The 17,778-nt window shown below is 41.6% G+C and overlaps 1 protein-coding gene across 2 annotated transcripts in view; it reads right to left on the reverse strand.

Annotated features, from left to right (window-relative positions):
• The window catches only part of KHDRBS3 (KH RNA binding domain containing, signal transduction associated 3), a 94,959-nt gene that overhangs the window by 10,514 nt on the left and 66,667 nt on the right, over positions 1 to 17,778 (reverse strand). The window contains exons 5-8 of one of the 2 annotated variants that reach the window (XM_018554006.1): positions 16,228 to 16,367; positions 4,666 to 4,714; positions 4,456 to 4,593; positions 229 to 311 (exon numbers count right to left, since the gene is read on the reverse strand). In XM_018554006.1, the coding sequence (XP_018409508.1) occupies positions 229 to 311; positions 4,456 to 4,593; positions 4,666 to 4,714; positions 16,228 to 16,367 (410 nt within the window). The other variant, XM_018554004.1, reaches the window with a different exon arrangement.

Consider the following 17,778-nt stretch of genomic DNA (forward strand, 5'->3'; position numbering starts at 1 on the left):
TAAAAGCAACCAGAAAAAGAAGATTATGTTTTCTTACGCAGAAAAATGTGTTGCTCCAGTGAACGCCACACTTTAATTGCTAATATAAGTCCCCAGAGCACCTGGCCTATAAGGGAAAGTGCACAGGAAGCAGCTTTGAATCTGCTCTCATTACACTAATGAATCTGTGTGCCAGCAATTAAATAGTCATAAGTAATAAGGACAAGCAGCAGATGTACGATATCTTACCTTTGTACTTGAGAAGTGTAGTTGTTATCGTAAGACTCATAACTTTGTTCATCATATGCCGTTCCATAGCCATCATCATAATCCTGAAATAAGAAAAAATTGAATTGAAATATTAAAGAATGTCCAGGGAAAAGAAATGATAATTTTACAAGCAATATCCTCTGCTCAATCATCACAGTCATGTACATTCTAGAAGTGCACCTCTGTTTATGCACTTCGTACCTCTTGATTCTGCCAGTGTTCCCCACCTGACCTAATTTCCAGGAGAGGGCTGACAAGGCTTCTGGAACAATCTTGCAGCATTGTCACCCTCTATACAGCACATCCTATAACATACAGGCATGGTCACCCTGTAGAAGGCGCTGACACTATCTGCCACTGGGAACTTACTATCAAGTAGAGTAAAAGGAATGTTACGGACGGTAAGAATATTATGAAGCATGGTGACGTGACCATTAGAAGGTGAAAGAACGTACTATGGGAGCATGGTAAAGGGAGTGTTACAAAGCGTTGAAGAGCCTACTATCAAGGAGGGTGAAAGGAGTGTTACTGATGGTGAAAGCACTTATTGTCAAGCAGGGTTTTAGAGAAGGTGCAAAAGCTTACAATCAAGCAGGGTGAAGGGAGTCTTGCAGAAGAACTAACTTGAGGGGTTAGAGCACATGTGTCAAACTCAAGGCCCAGGAGCCTAATCCGGCCCACCAGGCCATTTCCTAGACTTCTACTTTCAGATCTAGGTATTAAGTTATCACTAAAACCAGTGATAATCAAATGCAGAGGCAATTATGATAAAGATTAGATACATTTATATAGTCTTACAGATACCTTTGAGGGCAACCATAATGTTGATGCGGCCCACGATTAACTTGAGTTTGACACCCCTGGGTTAGAGCTTACAATTGAGCAGGATGAAGGAAGCCGTTCAGAAAGCAGAACATATTATCAAGCAGGGTGAAGAGAGTGTGGCAGAAAGTGGTGAAGCTTACAATCAAGCAGGATGAATGAAGCATTACAAAAGCCAGAACTTTACAGTTAAGCAGGGGGAAGGTTTAAAAGTGTATGGTACAATGATGGCCATACACATAACCATGAAAGGACAATCATGGATATGATCACTTTAAATGACCTTTGCCTTGAAAAGGAATCAATCTATTAGGTCATATTTGATCAGACTTACTGCCAAGAGGAATTATAACATTTTGAAGAAACTAACTTGAGAGAAGAATGATACAAGTGCAGTGTACACTCCTGACATTTGCCTGACATCTGTAGGATGCTAAGAGTGCCAAGAGTTATGCTATCAGTGGCCAGCCATTGGGCGTAGAGGAGGGATGCAAATCCCAACAAAAGGATTGGGCAGAGTGGTGGGGGACAGGAAGGCGGTGTGAGTGTAACATGAACCATGGTCTAAAAAATAAACTTGACTATTAATACAACACTGAGATCACATATAGACTTTGAATGTTTGTCATGTACTGTTTGAATATTTGCTTTGTATGGTTTCTATATGGTATTAGAATGGCTATATGAGTTTAGTGAGTCTTGGTTGGGTTAACCTCTAGCACTGTATTTCACTTTACATGCACCCATTAAATTACATTTGAAAAAAGATGCCAAACTAGAAAATATGAAGTTTGAAAGAAAATATTGGGAAACAATTGTATACAATGTAATCATACTGAAGGAGAGAGAGCTAACTTTGGCACGTAAACAACATGTAACCTGATAATATTCATCTATTTTAATCTGTAACTAGTGATTTGCCAGAGGCAAGACAAGGGGCTATATAGAGAAACTATGAACCTTTCCAACTGCCATCAGGGAGATGTGAAAACCAAACAAAGAGAGTGACAGCGAGAGAGATTAACAGTCACTATGCTAATACATTTGAAGGTGCAAAACTCACAGCACATTGCTAATGGTTCATGGGGTTTAAACAGATGATGGATTTAGACCGTAGTGAGGAAAAAAAAAATCAAATCAAAAAGGATATTTTTTTCTCAAACAAATGACATTCTAACATTCTAATGGTGATTGTGGTTTTCTTTCCAGAAACTCTATTCATTTCCACAATTGAACGTTGAAATTTCAAACGTCGTTCTAAAAGTCACGATGACAATATCAGCGGAGGAGTGTGGTTTGTGTTTTGCCTGAGGGGGGCATCCACGTCTGCTTCTGTGTATTAATGGGTGGCCTTGATGATATACCAGGAGTCCGCGCATGCGCAGGTTCACATGACCAAGTCACTGGCCGCAAGTCAGTGGTAAGTGTCCCGGTGACAGAGAAGTGTTAAGGTGAAAGGAACCAATCTAGGTTGTCCCTGGTAGTAGAATGTCTATGATGAAGGATCTTGGGAAGAGGTAACTACTTGTCTTTAAGCTATGTGAGTGAAAGGATTCATAGATGCCATATAATGCAGTGCATTTAATGAAAAATGTATTTGTTTTCTCTACAGAGCCTACTGCCTTGAATGTTGTTGGGGAAGGGTGCGTTGATGGCCTCTATCCTTGGCTTAAGGAAGTATTTGGTCAAAGCTTGTAAGGTAGTAATGTCTTTCTCTATGGACTGTGAGGGAAACTGTTTGTATGTTTTCAGTATTGCTTGCATGCCATGGCACTGCTTTGACAGACTTAGGGACTAGACAGTTACATCATAACAATTCGTTGTGAAACGACGAGTGGCATGGTGTAATGATATAATGTTGTCCCCTATATTGCGGTTATAGAGAAACATCAGATAGAAACGGCCTACTATATCTGCTTATTGAATTTTCCTTGGGTGTATGTGATATGCCCAAACAAAGTCTATGAATTGCCCCACAGTAGTGCCCACAGCTGCAGCAATCAGTGCCAACTTACAGCTTATTTATAGATGTTTAAAGCTAAACTTTAGGCAAGCATCTGAATATACAGATGAAAGACATATATGGGAGCTGTTTTTCCTGCCAAAACATATGTATTTCATCCAATCCTGACATGAACACAGCTATGCCACACAGCACATTTCTGAGCCGTGTAGCATTTTTTCTCTGCTGCAGTTCAATTACACTTAAAGGTCTCCTACCTACCCCCACTGCTTCCACATTCTGTGGAGTGTAGTAACATCAGGGCACTTCCTCTGAGTTACAGCTCTGCCTAGCGCCTCCCTGCAGCAATAGATCACTGCTATAGTTAACCATTGCTGGCTGATTCTAGTCAGCAATAGATGACTATACATGGGGGGGGGTATGTTTTAATTCCCCAGCATGTCTCATAATGAAGCATCAAAAGAGGAATACAGTTCTCCTAAAGAAAAATGCATTTGTTCTTTGAGCTTTACTATTCTGCTACATCACAAAGTCACACAAATGTTAATCAGTGGACTTCGTTGATTATATTTCGGGATAAATATATGGGGGTGTGCAAACTACAGAAGGATTGCACTGGCAAAAAAAAAATCCAGGGTTTGTTATATACAGTGAAAACTAAGGAAATAAAAATATATGTACAGTATCTACTCTTTCTACAAAATTAAAGCTTGATCTGTCTCAAAAACAAGGTAGGATAGACTACAAAACTTAAAAGATAACATGGGGGGTGGATGCATTGGCGAAATGCAAAAAAAAAAAAATGCACTCGGGCATTTAAGGAGAAAAAGGCCATGGGGGGGTCATACGTGAATGAATACAGAGCTGCAGTAATGTGTGCCTTCCAAATCTGCCTGGAGGTAAGCTTTAAGAATATGCAAATACTTGAATGTTTATAGCATGGCCACAGGTTTACTTTAAAGTAAATGTATCTACATGTCTCAATTTAGTCATCACCAAAAAATAAAGGGGCTATTCCTCATTTTAAGATAGTTTTCCGAGCCATGTAAAACATTCTTTAATACTGCAGGGCTAGCTGTCCATGGAGAACCATTGCCTTATGGCACAGATGGAGAGGTTCTGAGGAAGGGGGCGTGGCCCCGGAAATGCGTAAACCCAGGCATACTGTGCTGTCACATAGGAACCACCATCTGTGCAGCTCTCTCATGCTGCTCTTGTTTTTTGCCACGGCTGAGGATCAACCTTTGATTTGAAGGTTCAATGTTACCTATCATTCCACTTTTTGCCATTTATAAAATAAAAATGTATCTACACTAGGGAAGGTGCCCCTTGTTTTTGTTTTCTCAACAGATGGAGCCAAGTCCAAACTATGGAAATTATTTTGGGGTGTTTGAGGGCAATAGCTTATCTTTGATACTCACATATTCTCCATACGTATCTTGTGCTGGCAGTGGGGGTCGATAACCTGCAGGAGGAGGTAGTCCTCTTGCTCGTGTGGCCAATATTCCCCGAGCTCTTACAGATGGTACCCTTGCAGGGGTCACTCCTCTGGGGGCCGGTACTCCTCTGGGGGCCGGTACTCCTCTTGGGACCGGTGCTCCTCTGGGGGCCGGTGCTCCTCTGGGGGCCGGTGCTCCTCTTGGTACTCCTGTGGAAGCGGGTGGCACTCCTCCACGGCTCCTGCAAGAATATTGACAATTCAGGTCATATAGTAGACTTCTATGTTACTTCAATATGTTTTTTATTAACCTTACAAAATGTGGAATCAATTACAAAGCAGCATTGGAGAGACATCGGTATAAGTATTATAAATTTGAACAACATAGCCATTGGGTTGGGATGGAAATGTATAGTTTGCGTAAAGTTATATACAATGAAAAATTGTTACAGGATAAACAAGGGAGTTACTGAGCTCCTTCACAATGGACAAAGCATCTCTACCCCTAAGGAGGTAGACAAAGAAGATTAAAGTGTTTGCAAGCCCTAAGAATTAACTTCTCTTATTTTCTCCCTCTTTGGTCTGTTTAATAAACCCATTGGAAGAATTTTGTTATATTTGTTTCATAAGTGAAGAAGACAATTAGTCATTTACCATGTCAGGTCACCCTAGATGTCAATAGGGAATGTTTAACGCTATCAGGGCACCTATATGTAATTTACAATCAGCTGAAAAGTTAACTACACTCCATGGAAATATTTTACTTTTTCAACATATTTAAACAGGGAAACATTAAATCTTTAATTCAACAAGTGCCTACAGATAAAGGTGAGATACTTGGATAAGGACATGAGGGACAAAAACAAATTGCCTTCACAATCATTTATTCAACAAAAAATATCAATAGATATAATGGTGTACTGTGTAAAAACATGTCTACTGTTACCAAAGAGTCTATCTTTGATTGATCGGTCTATATTTTCCATGGTGCACTGTAATCTTCATCTTATGTTTTTGGACAGCAAATACTTTTTCTTAACACATCTCTCATACAGGTTAAGTTGGTGTTCTCTTTCTGATTGTAGATGCATTTTGCACACAGCTGTTGTGAGGGTTATCTGAACAACCTGAAATTAAATTTTGGGGTTCTTGGAGGTTCTTCTTTTAGCATCAAACGTTCAGCTCTTGGGCTGTATTTGCTGGCCCGGCCAGCTCTTGATCAATTAGTCATTGTTTTAAATCTCTGCCACTTGTACATTATTTTCAGGCATCCACAGGTTTCTTTATCAGAGCCTTAGAGAGCTCTATTGGTCTTGGCATGATGTCACTCACTGCCCATGCCAATAGAAAAGGGAACACCAGATGCCAGATGTCAAAGGTTTAAATAAGAAATAGTCCACCTGCATACTCCCTAAGGAGTAGGGATGAGCTCAGGTTTGTAAAACACAGTTCGAACCTGAGCTCCTCTGAACAAGGAAGTGCCATAGGCACTTCCACCCAATTAGCTGCAGGCCAGGCATTCCTCATCCCACAGCTCAAGGTAAACAAAGGGGCAGGACGCTTGTGCTGATATCATTTACCTAACATGACAACATATCAGCCAATAAATTACCCAGTTAGGCAAATGGCATTTACTAAAAATAGGCATGTAGTCGTATAAGGTCAATGATGTCACTGCATCCCATCCCTTTGCTTATGTCAAGCTGGGGGTGGGGAATTCCCTGCAGCACGGGAGAAGCTTCCTTACCTGTTCAGGACAAGCTACTTCCAGATTCAGAGGAGCTCAGTCCGAACCTGAGCTTATCTCTATGAAGGAGGTTCTAATGACTGGCTTGCCTATCAAATATGTTGAAAAGGTCAACAACTTCCATGGGGTGTACTTACTTTTTCACATGACTGCATCATTAAACCCTTCGTGACTGACGACGTAGTGTACGTCGCCAGCATCGGGGCTGTTTAAACAGACAAGAAAATAGAAAATGCAAGATAACTAGGTAGTTGTTGTGGTTGAAATCATGATGATCATTTATATACAGTGTAATATTTTGATATAATGTTTTAGCATTTTGATACAGTACAGAAGACATACCTTAATCATATGTATTTATTAAAGTTTTCAAGCTGTATTAAAGGATATTTAAAACCATAAAACCATTTATGTAGGGATGTTCAGACACCAGTGCCGATACTTGGCATTTTTACCTGAACTACCATGGTCACAACTGGGACCCGGCTCTGGAGCTCCACCACTGTCCTGAAATCATTAGTCTGTATTGTTTTAGAAAAACTGTCACATGACAATAAACAAAAATGTATCAGTACTTGTATCTGTGAGTGCTTGGGCAAGTATCAGTTCTTGTACTTGAAAAAATGGTATCGGTGCATCTCTAATATATATTTATTTAAAAACAAAAATACATTAAAAACAGAGATGTACAAATCCTAGGAGCTTCGTATGCTCCTTACACATGACAGCTGCCTCCTAACTTTTGAATTTCTAGTCTTGGAGCTGGAAAAGTATCTGTATCTGTGTGAAAAGTATCAACTTTTCACACAGATACAACTTCCTATCCTGTTAACACAACAGGAAGTGAGAGGAAAGCTCTCACAAACTATGGAAATCCTCTTAGTTATCACCAGAACCAGTGTCCAAAATTGGAATTTTTCCCCTTTGCTTTCTCACAGGTTTTCAGTTTTATTTGCAGTACACAAAAGATAATGTTGTTTTAATTAGGGTTGCACAGATACCAAGTACAGTACTCGGTACAAGTATGAGCACATGTACCGATACTTTTGAGCTCCAAGACTACACTAGAGAAAAATTCAAAAATTAGGAGGCCGCTGTCATTTGTAAGGAGCACACGGAGCTCCCGGGATTTGTACATCTCTGTTTTAATGTACGATTTTGTTTTTATAAATATAAATAAAGGGATGCACAGATACCAGTTTTGCGAGTACAAGTACTGGCACTTGCCGAGTACTTACAAGTACGAGTACTGATACATTTTTGTTTATTGTCATGTGACATTTTTTCTAAAACAATACAGACTAATGATTTCAGGACAGTGGTGGAGTGCCAGAGCCAGGTCCCAGCTGCAACCGCTGCAACCCTGGTAGTACTCATGAAATGCATGGAAAAGTATCGGCACTGGTACTCGAAAAGTATCTGTGCATCCCTAGTTTTAATAGTAGAAAAAAAGAAAGAGAAGGGCAATTTACCATCATATATTGGCTATCTGGTTTCCAGGATTTCTCCATCTCTGCCATACATATGACAATTTGTGCGAATAATAATAATTAGTACTAAAGGCCTTTTACTCTTTAGATAATTTATATCCATTAATCATTGTATTTATTTGTTTATTTATTTAACCATTGCCTTGTTCAATCCTCAAGTTTTGTATGTACATTGTATAACGCAACCTTCAAACGGGCAGCTGAAATTGCATCATTGCTATGCAAGAGCCACCATCATATCATGTTATTCTAGGGACAAAAATAGGACAACCGCAGAAACACACATTCCATGGAGACCTCTGGAATTGCGCTCTATCAAAACAAGCTTTCCAGTTTCAGAAAAAGCTGTTTACAAAAAAGCTATTTTAGATGCCATGTAGAAAACATGACACATGTGTAGATACCAGGGCGGAGGCAGATATGTCTGAAACTCTCCAGAGATTGCCAGATGTTATAGTCAAAGAAGAACTGTAGTCCTTGTAAGCCTAAACTCTGGGATAGCATAATACACTATACTCCAGTTATGGAATAAACAGCCAAATACACAGATGAAATACATGAAAGGGACCTATTTTACCTGTCAAAGGCTTTATATTTCTGTCACTCCAGGCCTTAGGTTTACACAGCTCTGCCACACATAACAGCCCTTTTTTGCAGAGCAGTTGACCTGGTTTTGCTATACTGCAGTTACCACTTAAATGTTTTCTCCCCATACCTCCCCCCAACCTGTGACCACACAGTAAAAGGAGAAGCAGCAGACGCATGAGTTTGCCTCTGTAGTTCTACTCTCCCCTCCTATCAGCATGCCCACTGTTACCGCAGGAGCAATGAGGAACAACTGATTGGCTCATTGGTCTTTTCTCCCTCTCCCATCTGGGTTCTGCTGTATGGATAATTGCAAGAGACTGATACCAAGACAAACCAAGTTTTAAACTCCCATCCACACTCTCCTGCTGCTTCCTGCTGCATCAGAGACCTCACTTTATTGCTCTTACAAAGTGAACTTTCCAGATTTGGGGACATGCAACATCCCCCATGTGACAGTGCTTGTACCGGCACAGCTAATCTTTAGTCCTAAACACTGTCGCATGGCTAGGGACACAAGGGTAGGCTCCAACACCATCAGACACTGGTGCTTACTCAGGTTATGATCAAGGGAACATGGATGGGTGAGTGTTCCTTGCTATAACTGGGCTATTGAAAGCACTGTCAGATTGCCCTAAATGGATGGGTGGTGTTTCTTTAAAGGGACCAAAATGTAGTCATCTACCTCCACATGAAATGTAACAATATATTAATGCACACAAAAGCAAATATGAGCACAACTTGATCAAAGTGGGAAAAAAAAAAGCATACACTGCAGAATAGACAAGAATACAGAAACTGTAAATACCCAAAGGAATCATACAGCAGCCCAATATGCGGTGTAATGCAATCATGTGTTTGTAATCAAGGAAACATACATAGAAATTCATCCTGTACACATATCTCTGCTGCCAAAATTAATGTGGGTGTATCGCCAATGGTGGCACCATGTACAAAAAAAAAAAAAAGGCCTGGCCTGACAGCAAAATGTTTAGAGTTCAGAAGGCAAGGATGTGAGGGGCTGCATTCAGGGCCGACTTTACTCTCTCTGCTGCCCCAATGCCAGGTTCCTCATTGCACCCCCTTGTATGCAGACTGCATATAAGTGATCTCGGCGACATCACCAAGATCACTTGTACAGAACAAGAGGCGGCTTCCCCCACTGTACATTTAGCCAAGCTTGTCCAAAGCAGGGCTAAATGTAGAAAACAACTACCCGCCCGGAACTGCATTTCCCAGGTGTTGGGAGATAGGAATTTCACACCCCTGCTGCCCCTCTACTCCCTCCTGCCCAGAGGCCGGGCATCGATTGGCCTTGTGGGAAATCCGGCCCTGACTGCATCCACCATTCATTTACAGTGCCAAGTGGAAATTATCATTTCAAGCATAACAGCTCTGGCTCTTCAATATAGAAGGGCCTTAAAAAACACGCCAATGGCATCACATCAATGGTTTAAAGTCTAGAACAACTATCTTCCTCAAAAAATGGTGAAAATAGTCAAAACATTTTTGTACTCATCAGAGCTGAAAATACTGTTGGGGGAAAATGATGGTTGAAAAGAACCATTCTGATGGTGACAAGGGAACCTGCGTGTCATCAACAGTTTGTGTTTTTTAACTGTTTGTTCATCATGTAAAATTATTTGCTTCATAAGAGCTTCAGTGTGTTGGCCTTTCCTTGTTCCTTAGTAAGTAGACATCTTTCCTTGATTATGACACAGCAGTTCTGACAGTCAGGGGTAGCTAATATTCCCGAAGACAAAGATAAGTCTCTCCAGAGGGATGAGCAGCTGGCTGGTGTCAGTTGCAATGCTTATCTCCTCTCATGGTGCTCAAACAGTCTGGCAGCTCGATCGTTTTGGTTCCTGGTATTAAAGGATTGGTCATATCCAGATCAATTAGAGAGTGTGTGAAAACTGCATCACTGGCCTCTGCATATTGGCATTTTCTATGCTATGCCTTTAGACCTCTAACTATACACAAGAGGCTGTAGGTGGCCTAAACTGATCTCATATTATGTCTTTTGGCTAAGCACTAAAACACTATATACTAGGGATGCACCGATACCACTTTTTTAAGACCGAGTACGAGTACCGATACTTTTGATCAAGTACTCGCAGATACAAATTACCAATACTTTTTTTTAAAGGGACAGGTCGCATTTTTTCTAAAGCAATACAAACTAATGCTTTAAGGTCACTTTCTTAATATTATGATTCATGAGATGACGAGCGAGCATGATGCCGACTTCCCGGCCAATCAGAATGCCGGGCTCTGCGTCATTACACATTGCCCGGCTTCCGGATTTGCTAGCTTCCTGACCAATCGGGAAGCCGGGCAGTGCGTCATTGCACGCTAACCGGCATTCCTGATTGGTCAGGAAGTCGGCTCCATGCTCTCTCATCACAAGTGACGAGAGAGCATGTAGCCGTTTCCTGGCCAATCAGGAAACCGGACACCGTGTAATGATGCGCTGCCTGGCTTCCTGATACAGGAAGTACTCGTGCTAGGTATCGGAGCATTTGGGTGAGTATGAGTACTCACCCAAATACTCGGTATCGGCACCGATACTAGTATCGGTGCATCCCTACTATATACTGACAAGGGGATAGACTCTAGTAACACAGTAAAAACAATGAAGCGCCACTAACTATCAGTCCTCACTGGGAAATCTTCTCAGGCATACTGCAGGATGCTGCCCCAAAGAAGCCGGGAAAGCTGGGAATCTGGAAAGTAAACACAAAGGGAGCACCTTTCCTAGGAAAGCTGGGAATCTGGAAAGTAAACACAAAGGGAGCACCTTTCCTAGTGCAGATCAATTTCTGATGAAGGGGGCGTGCCCCGGAAACGCGTCAACGTCATCACACACAGGAATTGTCTAGTGGATGCCTTACTGCATGTCAGCTCCCATTCCATGCCTGTGTAACACTCATGTTTGTGAGTACCATTTTATCTCCTTTTTACTTCATGCTTATTGAAATAAATTGATCTGCACTAGGAAAGGCGCTCCCTTTGTGTTTACTTTTAGGGGATACACTCTTACTCAACATAGGAGGAAAATGCAATGGGGCATCAAAGCATTTCATTCTACAGAACAATTTAGCAACAATACAAAGAGGCAAACTACAAAAAGAAGTCAACGAAAGGAAACAGTTCTTAAATAAGCAGAGCAGAAGGACAAAGTATCTTTAATTTAAGTACACATGTACCCTTTAGGCCAGCTTGATGTATCGTTAGACCAGCAATCTTCATAAATATCCAAAATAGTATTAAGGTAAAAATCCGAATCAAGCAACAGCAAGGAGGTCTATAGCAAGCCATCCTGAACAATATGGAAAATACAACCACAAAGGCTTATTATTAATCCCCTCCTGGTCAGTGGAACACAAACAGTGATCCTGCATATCAGACATGGCAAACTGAAATGAAACAGTGGGCCAAATTGAGCGGATTATTCTTCAAAGGACCACACCACTTGATTCCATGAAAAAATAAAAAGATTACAGCACTCTGGTACTTAATGTTATAATAGCAACTGCAGCCAACAATATGGAAAAAGAGCCTTTAAACATCCCTTTAGGTATTGAGATACAATAACGACATAAGGAAATATAGCAATTATCAACTGGATAACACCTGGGGCCTCATTCAGATTATAACTGAAACCAATGCTAGAGTCAAAAAAGGAGCAAGAATACTACATGTGGCCGAGAAAACAACCTAGTCTGACATGCCTGCTGTATTAGATGTTCTGCATGGTCAGATAACAGACCCCTCAAGGTCATGTTATCTTATCTCTAGTTACAAGCCTACAATACAGAGCAGGGAATTAAATCCCAGACTCCACCATCTTCTCTAACTTGGTACTAAAACAAGTATAGAGTTTTTTGCATCAACATATTCCAGCCAACAGGACAACACCAAAGTCTTCTCCGAAGACTTCTCACAAAATCCATACAGTGTATTAGTTCACAGGAACTTAAAAGAAAACTGGAGCTCAACCTTTTATTTGGCTGTAGTCCTCTTTTGCGTCAAAGGAGTATATTTACTAATGTACTTCTGTTAGCCAAAATTAGCATCTAGAAGGCTGCTACCTGCTATTTGCCGACAGCACCTAGCTGCGTTGTAGCTGGGAAGGATCCCAACAATACTGTCGGGATCCACCTCGCTGCCTAATTTACAGCTGACTCTGCCTCTCTACAGCCAGCAGTTTCCACCCCCTCCACTGTCGGTATCTCCAAAGAGTGCTGGAGGAACAAAGAGAGGAGGGTAGAATCATTGCGAGAAGCTGTGACTGACAGTCACCATTCTCTGCAGGGAGAAGGCCATGAGCTGAGTGATCAGCTGTTCGTGGTCGCTCAGCTCTAAACCTATAGGGCTAGCATGTTATACTTGCAGTGTCACATGCCAGCTCTAAGTATTAGAACAAGTACATTTTACTTTCCCAATACTTCATCTTTAATGCCTGTGTTTTGTCAAAAAGTTATGCAATTCAAACTTTTCCAACACCATCAACAACACACCTCATGTTGGGTGCCAAAACTGTGACATCTCTACCCCTGGTGTCAAAAGAGTTTACACACTGGTTGGTTAATTTATAGGAGGGCTGGTCCCATTTTACCTTGGCATATGTTGGGACCAGATGACGGGACTCACAAAGTAGGTGAGCAAGCATACCAAAGTCCTTTCAAAATAACAGGGTTATTCCTCATTTCAGTATAGTGGGCAGAGCCGTGAAAAATCTTACTTTCTGCCAATGGACAACTTTACATCTAGATTGTATCTGTGCTAAACTAGCAAGTCTAATATAAAAGAGCCATTTTTACAAACTACACACAGCTGTGTTAGGCATGTTGGCCATCATCAATTCTGTGTATAGAAGCAAAGGCTTCTATGGAGTAAAAAAAAAAGGTTTGGCTATAAATATATGCTGATGTGCCCTATGCCCCAGGGCCATTCCTTTAATGAGGCAGCCTGAGGCTATTACCACATATTTATTGTATAGTAGCTACTCTGTTGCACAATCGTTTCCGGCCAGAGCGTCCCGGGTTGCTGAGAGCCAGGCATGGAGATGTGTATGGCCCTTAGCAACCTGGAACGCTCTAGCCAGTGCCTTGCCCAGCTCCTGGGAAGCAGTGACATCACTGCTTGCCAGAAGTTGGGTGATACACCAATCAGAGCATCCTAGTCTGCAGAGGGCAGTGTCACTCTTGTGCACCGCATTACCCCTACCTCCTGGCCTCAGGCAGCAAAAAGTCTAGGGACACCACTGCCAACACCATGTTTGTCTGCCCTTCTGAGCTACTAAGTAATACATGGAATACGGATCAAGACCAGCTCCCTCCCATAAATAATACAGGTTCCAGTTGGGGGAGAGAGCATTTTTAGTGTTGCTGTTGCAGAATCACACAACTCTCCTGTATAAAGAACAAATACTCATGTCAACATGCCAAGTGATATCAGCCCTAATGATTAAGTCAATCAATAGACATCAATCAATAAATAGGTCAGTCGATAAACAGCTCAGTAAAAACGCCACACAACTTAAGAAATAAAGAGGCCAAGTAATGCACAACCAAATTAACACAAACTCAGCTCATTCACTTAAAGAGGAAATTCACCCTTACCCTAAAAAAAAAAAAAAAAAGGGCCCCTTTGGAAATGTTTAGTAATGACAATTTACAAACAGATACTTCTAGTTCATTGCTGGATTTTTATTCTTTGCATTATTTTCATTCCTCTCAAAGTGGCCATTTTCATTAAAGGAGAACTATGGGGTTAGGGCTTTTCCCCATAGTTCTCCTAAGGGTAACAGGAGGACACAAACTAGCGTCCTCCCGTCACCCAAAGCTCAGTATACCGCGAGAGACGCCGGAACGGAGACCGACAATTATGTCTGGATCCACCCAGCTGAGTGAGTGACAGCTAGCTCTGCCTATCTAGAGGCAGAGCCAGCTGAACACGCCCCCTCCCCCATCCGTTCCGCCAGTCAGCGCTGGAGGATCGGACAGGGGAGGGAGGAATCCAGTCCCTCCCCCTTCACGGCTCTCTGCCGGCACAGGATCGAGAAGTGAGCGAGCGCCGGTATGTGTTCGCCCACTTCCCGATCTACTGAGCCGACCTGTGACAGTTTTATTGTCACAGGTCGGCTCAGATTATTAGGCTGAAAATCACTCACCTCATAGTTCTCCTTTAATCACAAATTATTCCAACTCCCTTTACTTCCTGGAACTCTGGGTCTGCCTCCTGGAACATGTGACAGTGCACATCATCTCGGGGGGAAAAAAATGCCCTTCCCCGAAATCTTGTGAGATTTGGCAGATGACATTTCCCAGGAAGGCACTGATGATGTATCCTTCCCAGGGTGCATCTGTAAGGCCAGGATTATATCACTAATGCCTAAGAGGCAAATCATAAAATGAATATAACATGATTTGATATCAGCATGCAGAGCTACATGCTGATGTGATTTTTAGTGAAAGGGGGTAAAGGTAGTAACATAGTAGGTAAGGTTGAATACAGACACAGGCCCATCTAGTTCAACGTGTGTGTGTGTGTGTGTGTGTGTGTGTGTAGGAACAACATGTTCCTCCTCACACCTGCCAGTGACAGCCAGCGACCCAGGCGGCCCGTACGGCATCAGGGGGATGTCCTGGCTGGGCCCCCCTGAGTCCCGGGCCCCATAGCGGCCGCCTGGGTTACTATGGCAATTGTTATGCCACTGTCCTTGTGTCATTAGTAGAGTTCTTGGTTCCTGGTGTAAACATCCTATTCCGAATATTGTTGTCCTTATTATGATTTTGAAAACTGCAATTAGGTCCCCCCTCAAGCGCCTCTTTTTTAAGAAGAACAAATTTAATTTCTTGAGGCGATCTTCATAGCTTAGGCCTTCCATTCCCTTTTTTCATTTTTATGCAGGATAACATCCTGTTTGCTTGCTGGCTGCTGCTTGGCACTGCGTGCTACTGCTTAGTCTTTGATCTATGAGCACACCCTAGGTCCTTCTCCATCTCGGACTTCCCAGTGGTGGACTCCCTAGGTAGTAGTTTGCACACACACTCTTTGCTCCCATGTGTAAAGCGTATGTAAACCCTCACAATGGTCGTTGCTTATTCGCTCCCTTTTGTTCTGTTAAATACCATTGTTATATCAGTCAACAAGTTCACAAAAAACCTGTTGATGCCAGAAATCATGTGATTTGATAACTTACATTTGATAACAAATATATAGTGGTCTCGGCTGCGCTCCTATCAGTTACATTGTTAACAGGTCTCTGTGTGGACTACAGAACACTTCTCCCATATGTTACAGAGAAAAGTTCTGTCTGTTGCTCCTACATAGAAACAGTACATTGAGTGAGTGTTGTCTCTATAAGATAAGAAATGTGTTACTGGCAGGATCACCAGGAGAATTTAAAGAAAAAAGAAGACCGATAAAAGAAAAACAAATGCAGCCACTACATCTAAGGTAAGAAGCCAATTGTGACTTATTACCTTTCCATAACCAACCTCTAAGAGACTGGAGTGACCGCCGTCATGAAGTTCAATCATATGCAAAAATGACACTCAGACTTGCTTTATATACAAGATCTGCTTCTCCATCTCACTCCAATTCAGGTTATAACATGCTGGGGGGAATTTATCAAAATCTGGAGCAGCTGTGCATGGCAACCAAGCAGCTTCTCTCTTCAGTTTGTAGAGTTAAAATTTTAAAATGAAAGAGAGAAGCCGATTGGTTGCCATGCACAGCTGCTCCAGATTATGTCTGCTCCAGTTTTGATAAATTCCCTTCACTGTATTTTTGCCATAATTGAATTTAATTGGCCCTGATAGCAGGAAAGAGGAGTGATTTACATATGAGCTGATATTTTAAATAGCTGTTCAAACTTCCTAAATACAAATACTTCTGAGATGCTCTTAAAATGCAGCGTTACCTTGCCAACGCGGACACCGGTGCCCCCCGGGGGCGAACAGACTGCTTCCCGCGAGCACCTGGGACTTCTGCATTTTCTGATCCACCATTCAGGTAAGTGAGTTCCTGCAGCTGTGCCTGTCTAATTTCATCATTGTAGTCCTGCATGCCAAAGGAAACATACGATAATGAGCATCGCGTTGTAGCACGTGCTGCAGAGCAAAACTGTGAGCATTAGAGCAGAATGCAAGGCAAAAAAAACATAACCTCAGGATCTCAGTTATATGCCCCATGTGCATGCCCTTCCATTAGCTGCAAGCATCCTCTATGTACACAATAAAGGGGAAATAAAGGGGAAATAAAGGGGGCGGGGGGGGGGGCGATTTTTGTGTTACCCTGCAGTGGTGAACTCAGGGAGGGCTGACAACACTGGTTGGAATTTCAGTGTAACAGGGGCACCGTGTTGTCAGTTCCAGCAGGTTCACATGATTTGTTGCAGCATTTTTCAAGGGAAAAATTGGATAAAAGTGCATTTATATCAGAGATGTACTGCACATGATTTTGGGGCTTTTTAAAAAAAACTTTGCCCAGACATACACTTTAAACAGAAGTCAGACAACAGAAAAATATTGCTTGTTTCAAATGAAAGCAGAGACAGCAGAGCTGTGAGTTACTGTTGTTTTGCGATGATCTTGCTATTTGAGCCTTTACGCACTGTTCTGCAGTATTTGATACATTCCATCAGAACAGCCACCTTCTGCCCCCAATAACCTGATACCGCTCCGATTTAGATGTTAAAAATGAATACTTGCTGTGGCACAGAAGGAGAGCAGATAAAGATTTCTGGCATACTTTATACATACCTCGGAGTTCTACCTGAATATACCGTAAGCAAAATTGAAACTGTACATTTGATAGCCGGCATGAAAAACAACTACTGTAGATATTAGCTGCCCTCAAAGCTGACATATAGGGTGCATTCACACCAAAACCAGATGGAAATTGCAAGTCAACGGAGGGTCCGTTGACTTGCAATAGTACCGAACATTTTAAGTGGAACTATAGTAAAAAAAAATAATCAATCAATAATAATAATAATAATACAAATAGTTGGTAGTATGTTTTTTTTCCATTAGAAGAGACTAAGAGGTCTATTTATAAACAATCTGCAGAGCCATTTGCCCAGCGAATCTCTGGGAATGTTCATTCTGTGCAAACATAGGCAAAAACAAACAAACATTCTTACTATATTTTCTTTACAGGTTGAATGTAATATAATACTACATTAAAACCACTAGATGGAGCTGAGGAGCACAGGAAATAAGTATTTATTTCTTATGCTCCTCAGCTCCATCTAGTGGCCATAATGAGGTATTACATTACACTTGACCTGAAAAGAAAATATACAAAAGACCGATTGCTTTTTGCCTCTATTCCCACACAACAAACATTCTAAATGATATGCAGGGTGTATGGCTCTACAAATTTTTTAAAAAATAGAATGTTCATTTTGCCAAAAAAATACCCTACTTTACTTCCTTTACCTTTCCACTAGAATATATATATATATATA

Source organism: Nanorana parkeri, unplaced genomic scaffold, assembly GCF_000935625.1.
Source record: "Nanorana parkeri isolate BGI_ZX_2015 unplaced genomic scaffold, ASM93562v1 scaffold138, whole genome shotgun sequence".
NCBI classification, from domain to species: domain Eukaryota; kingdom Metazoa; phylum Chordata; class Amphibia; order Anura; family Dicroglossidae; genus Nanorana; species Nanorana parkeri.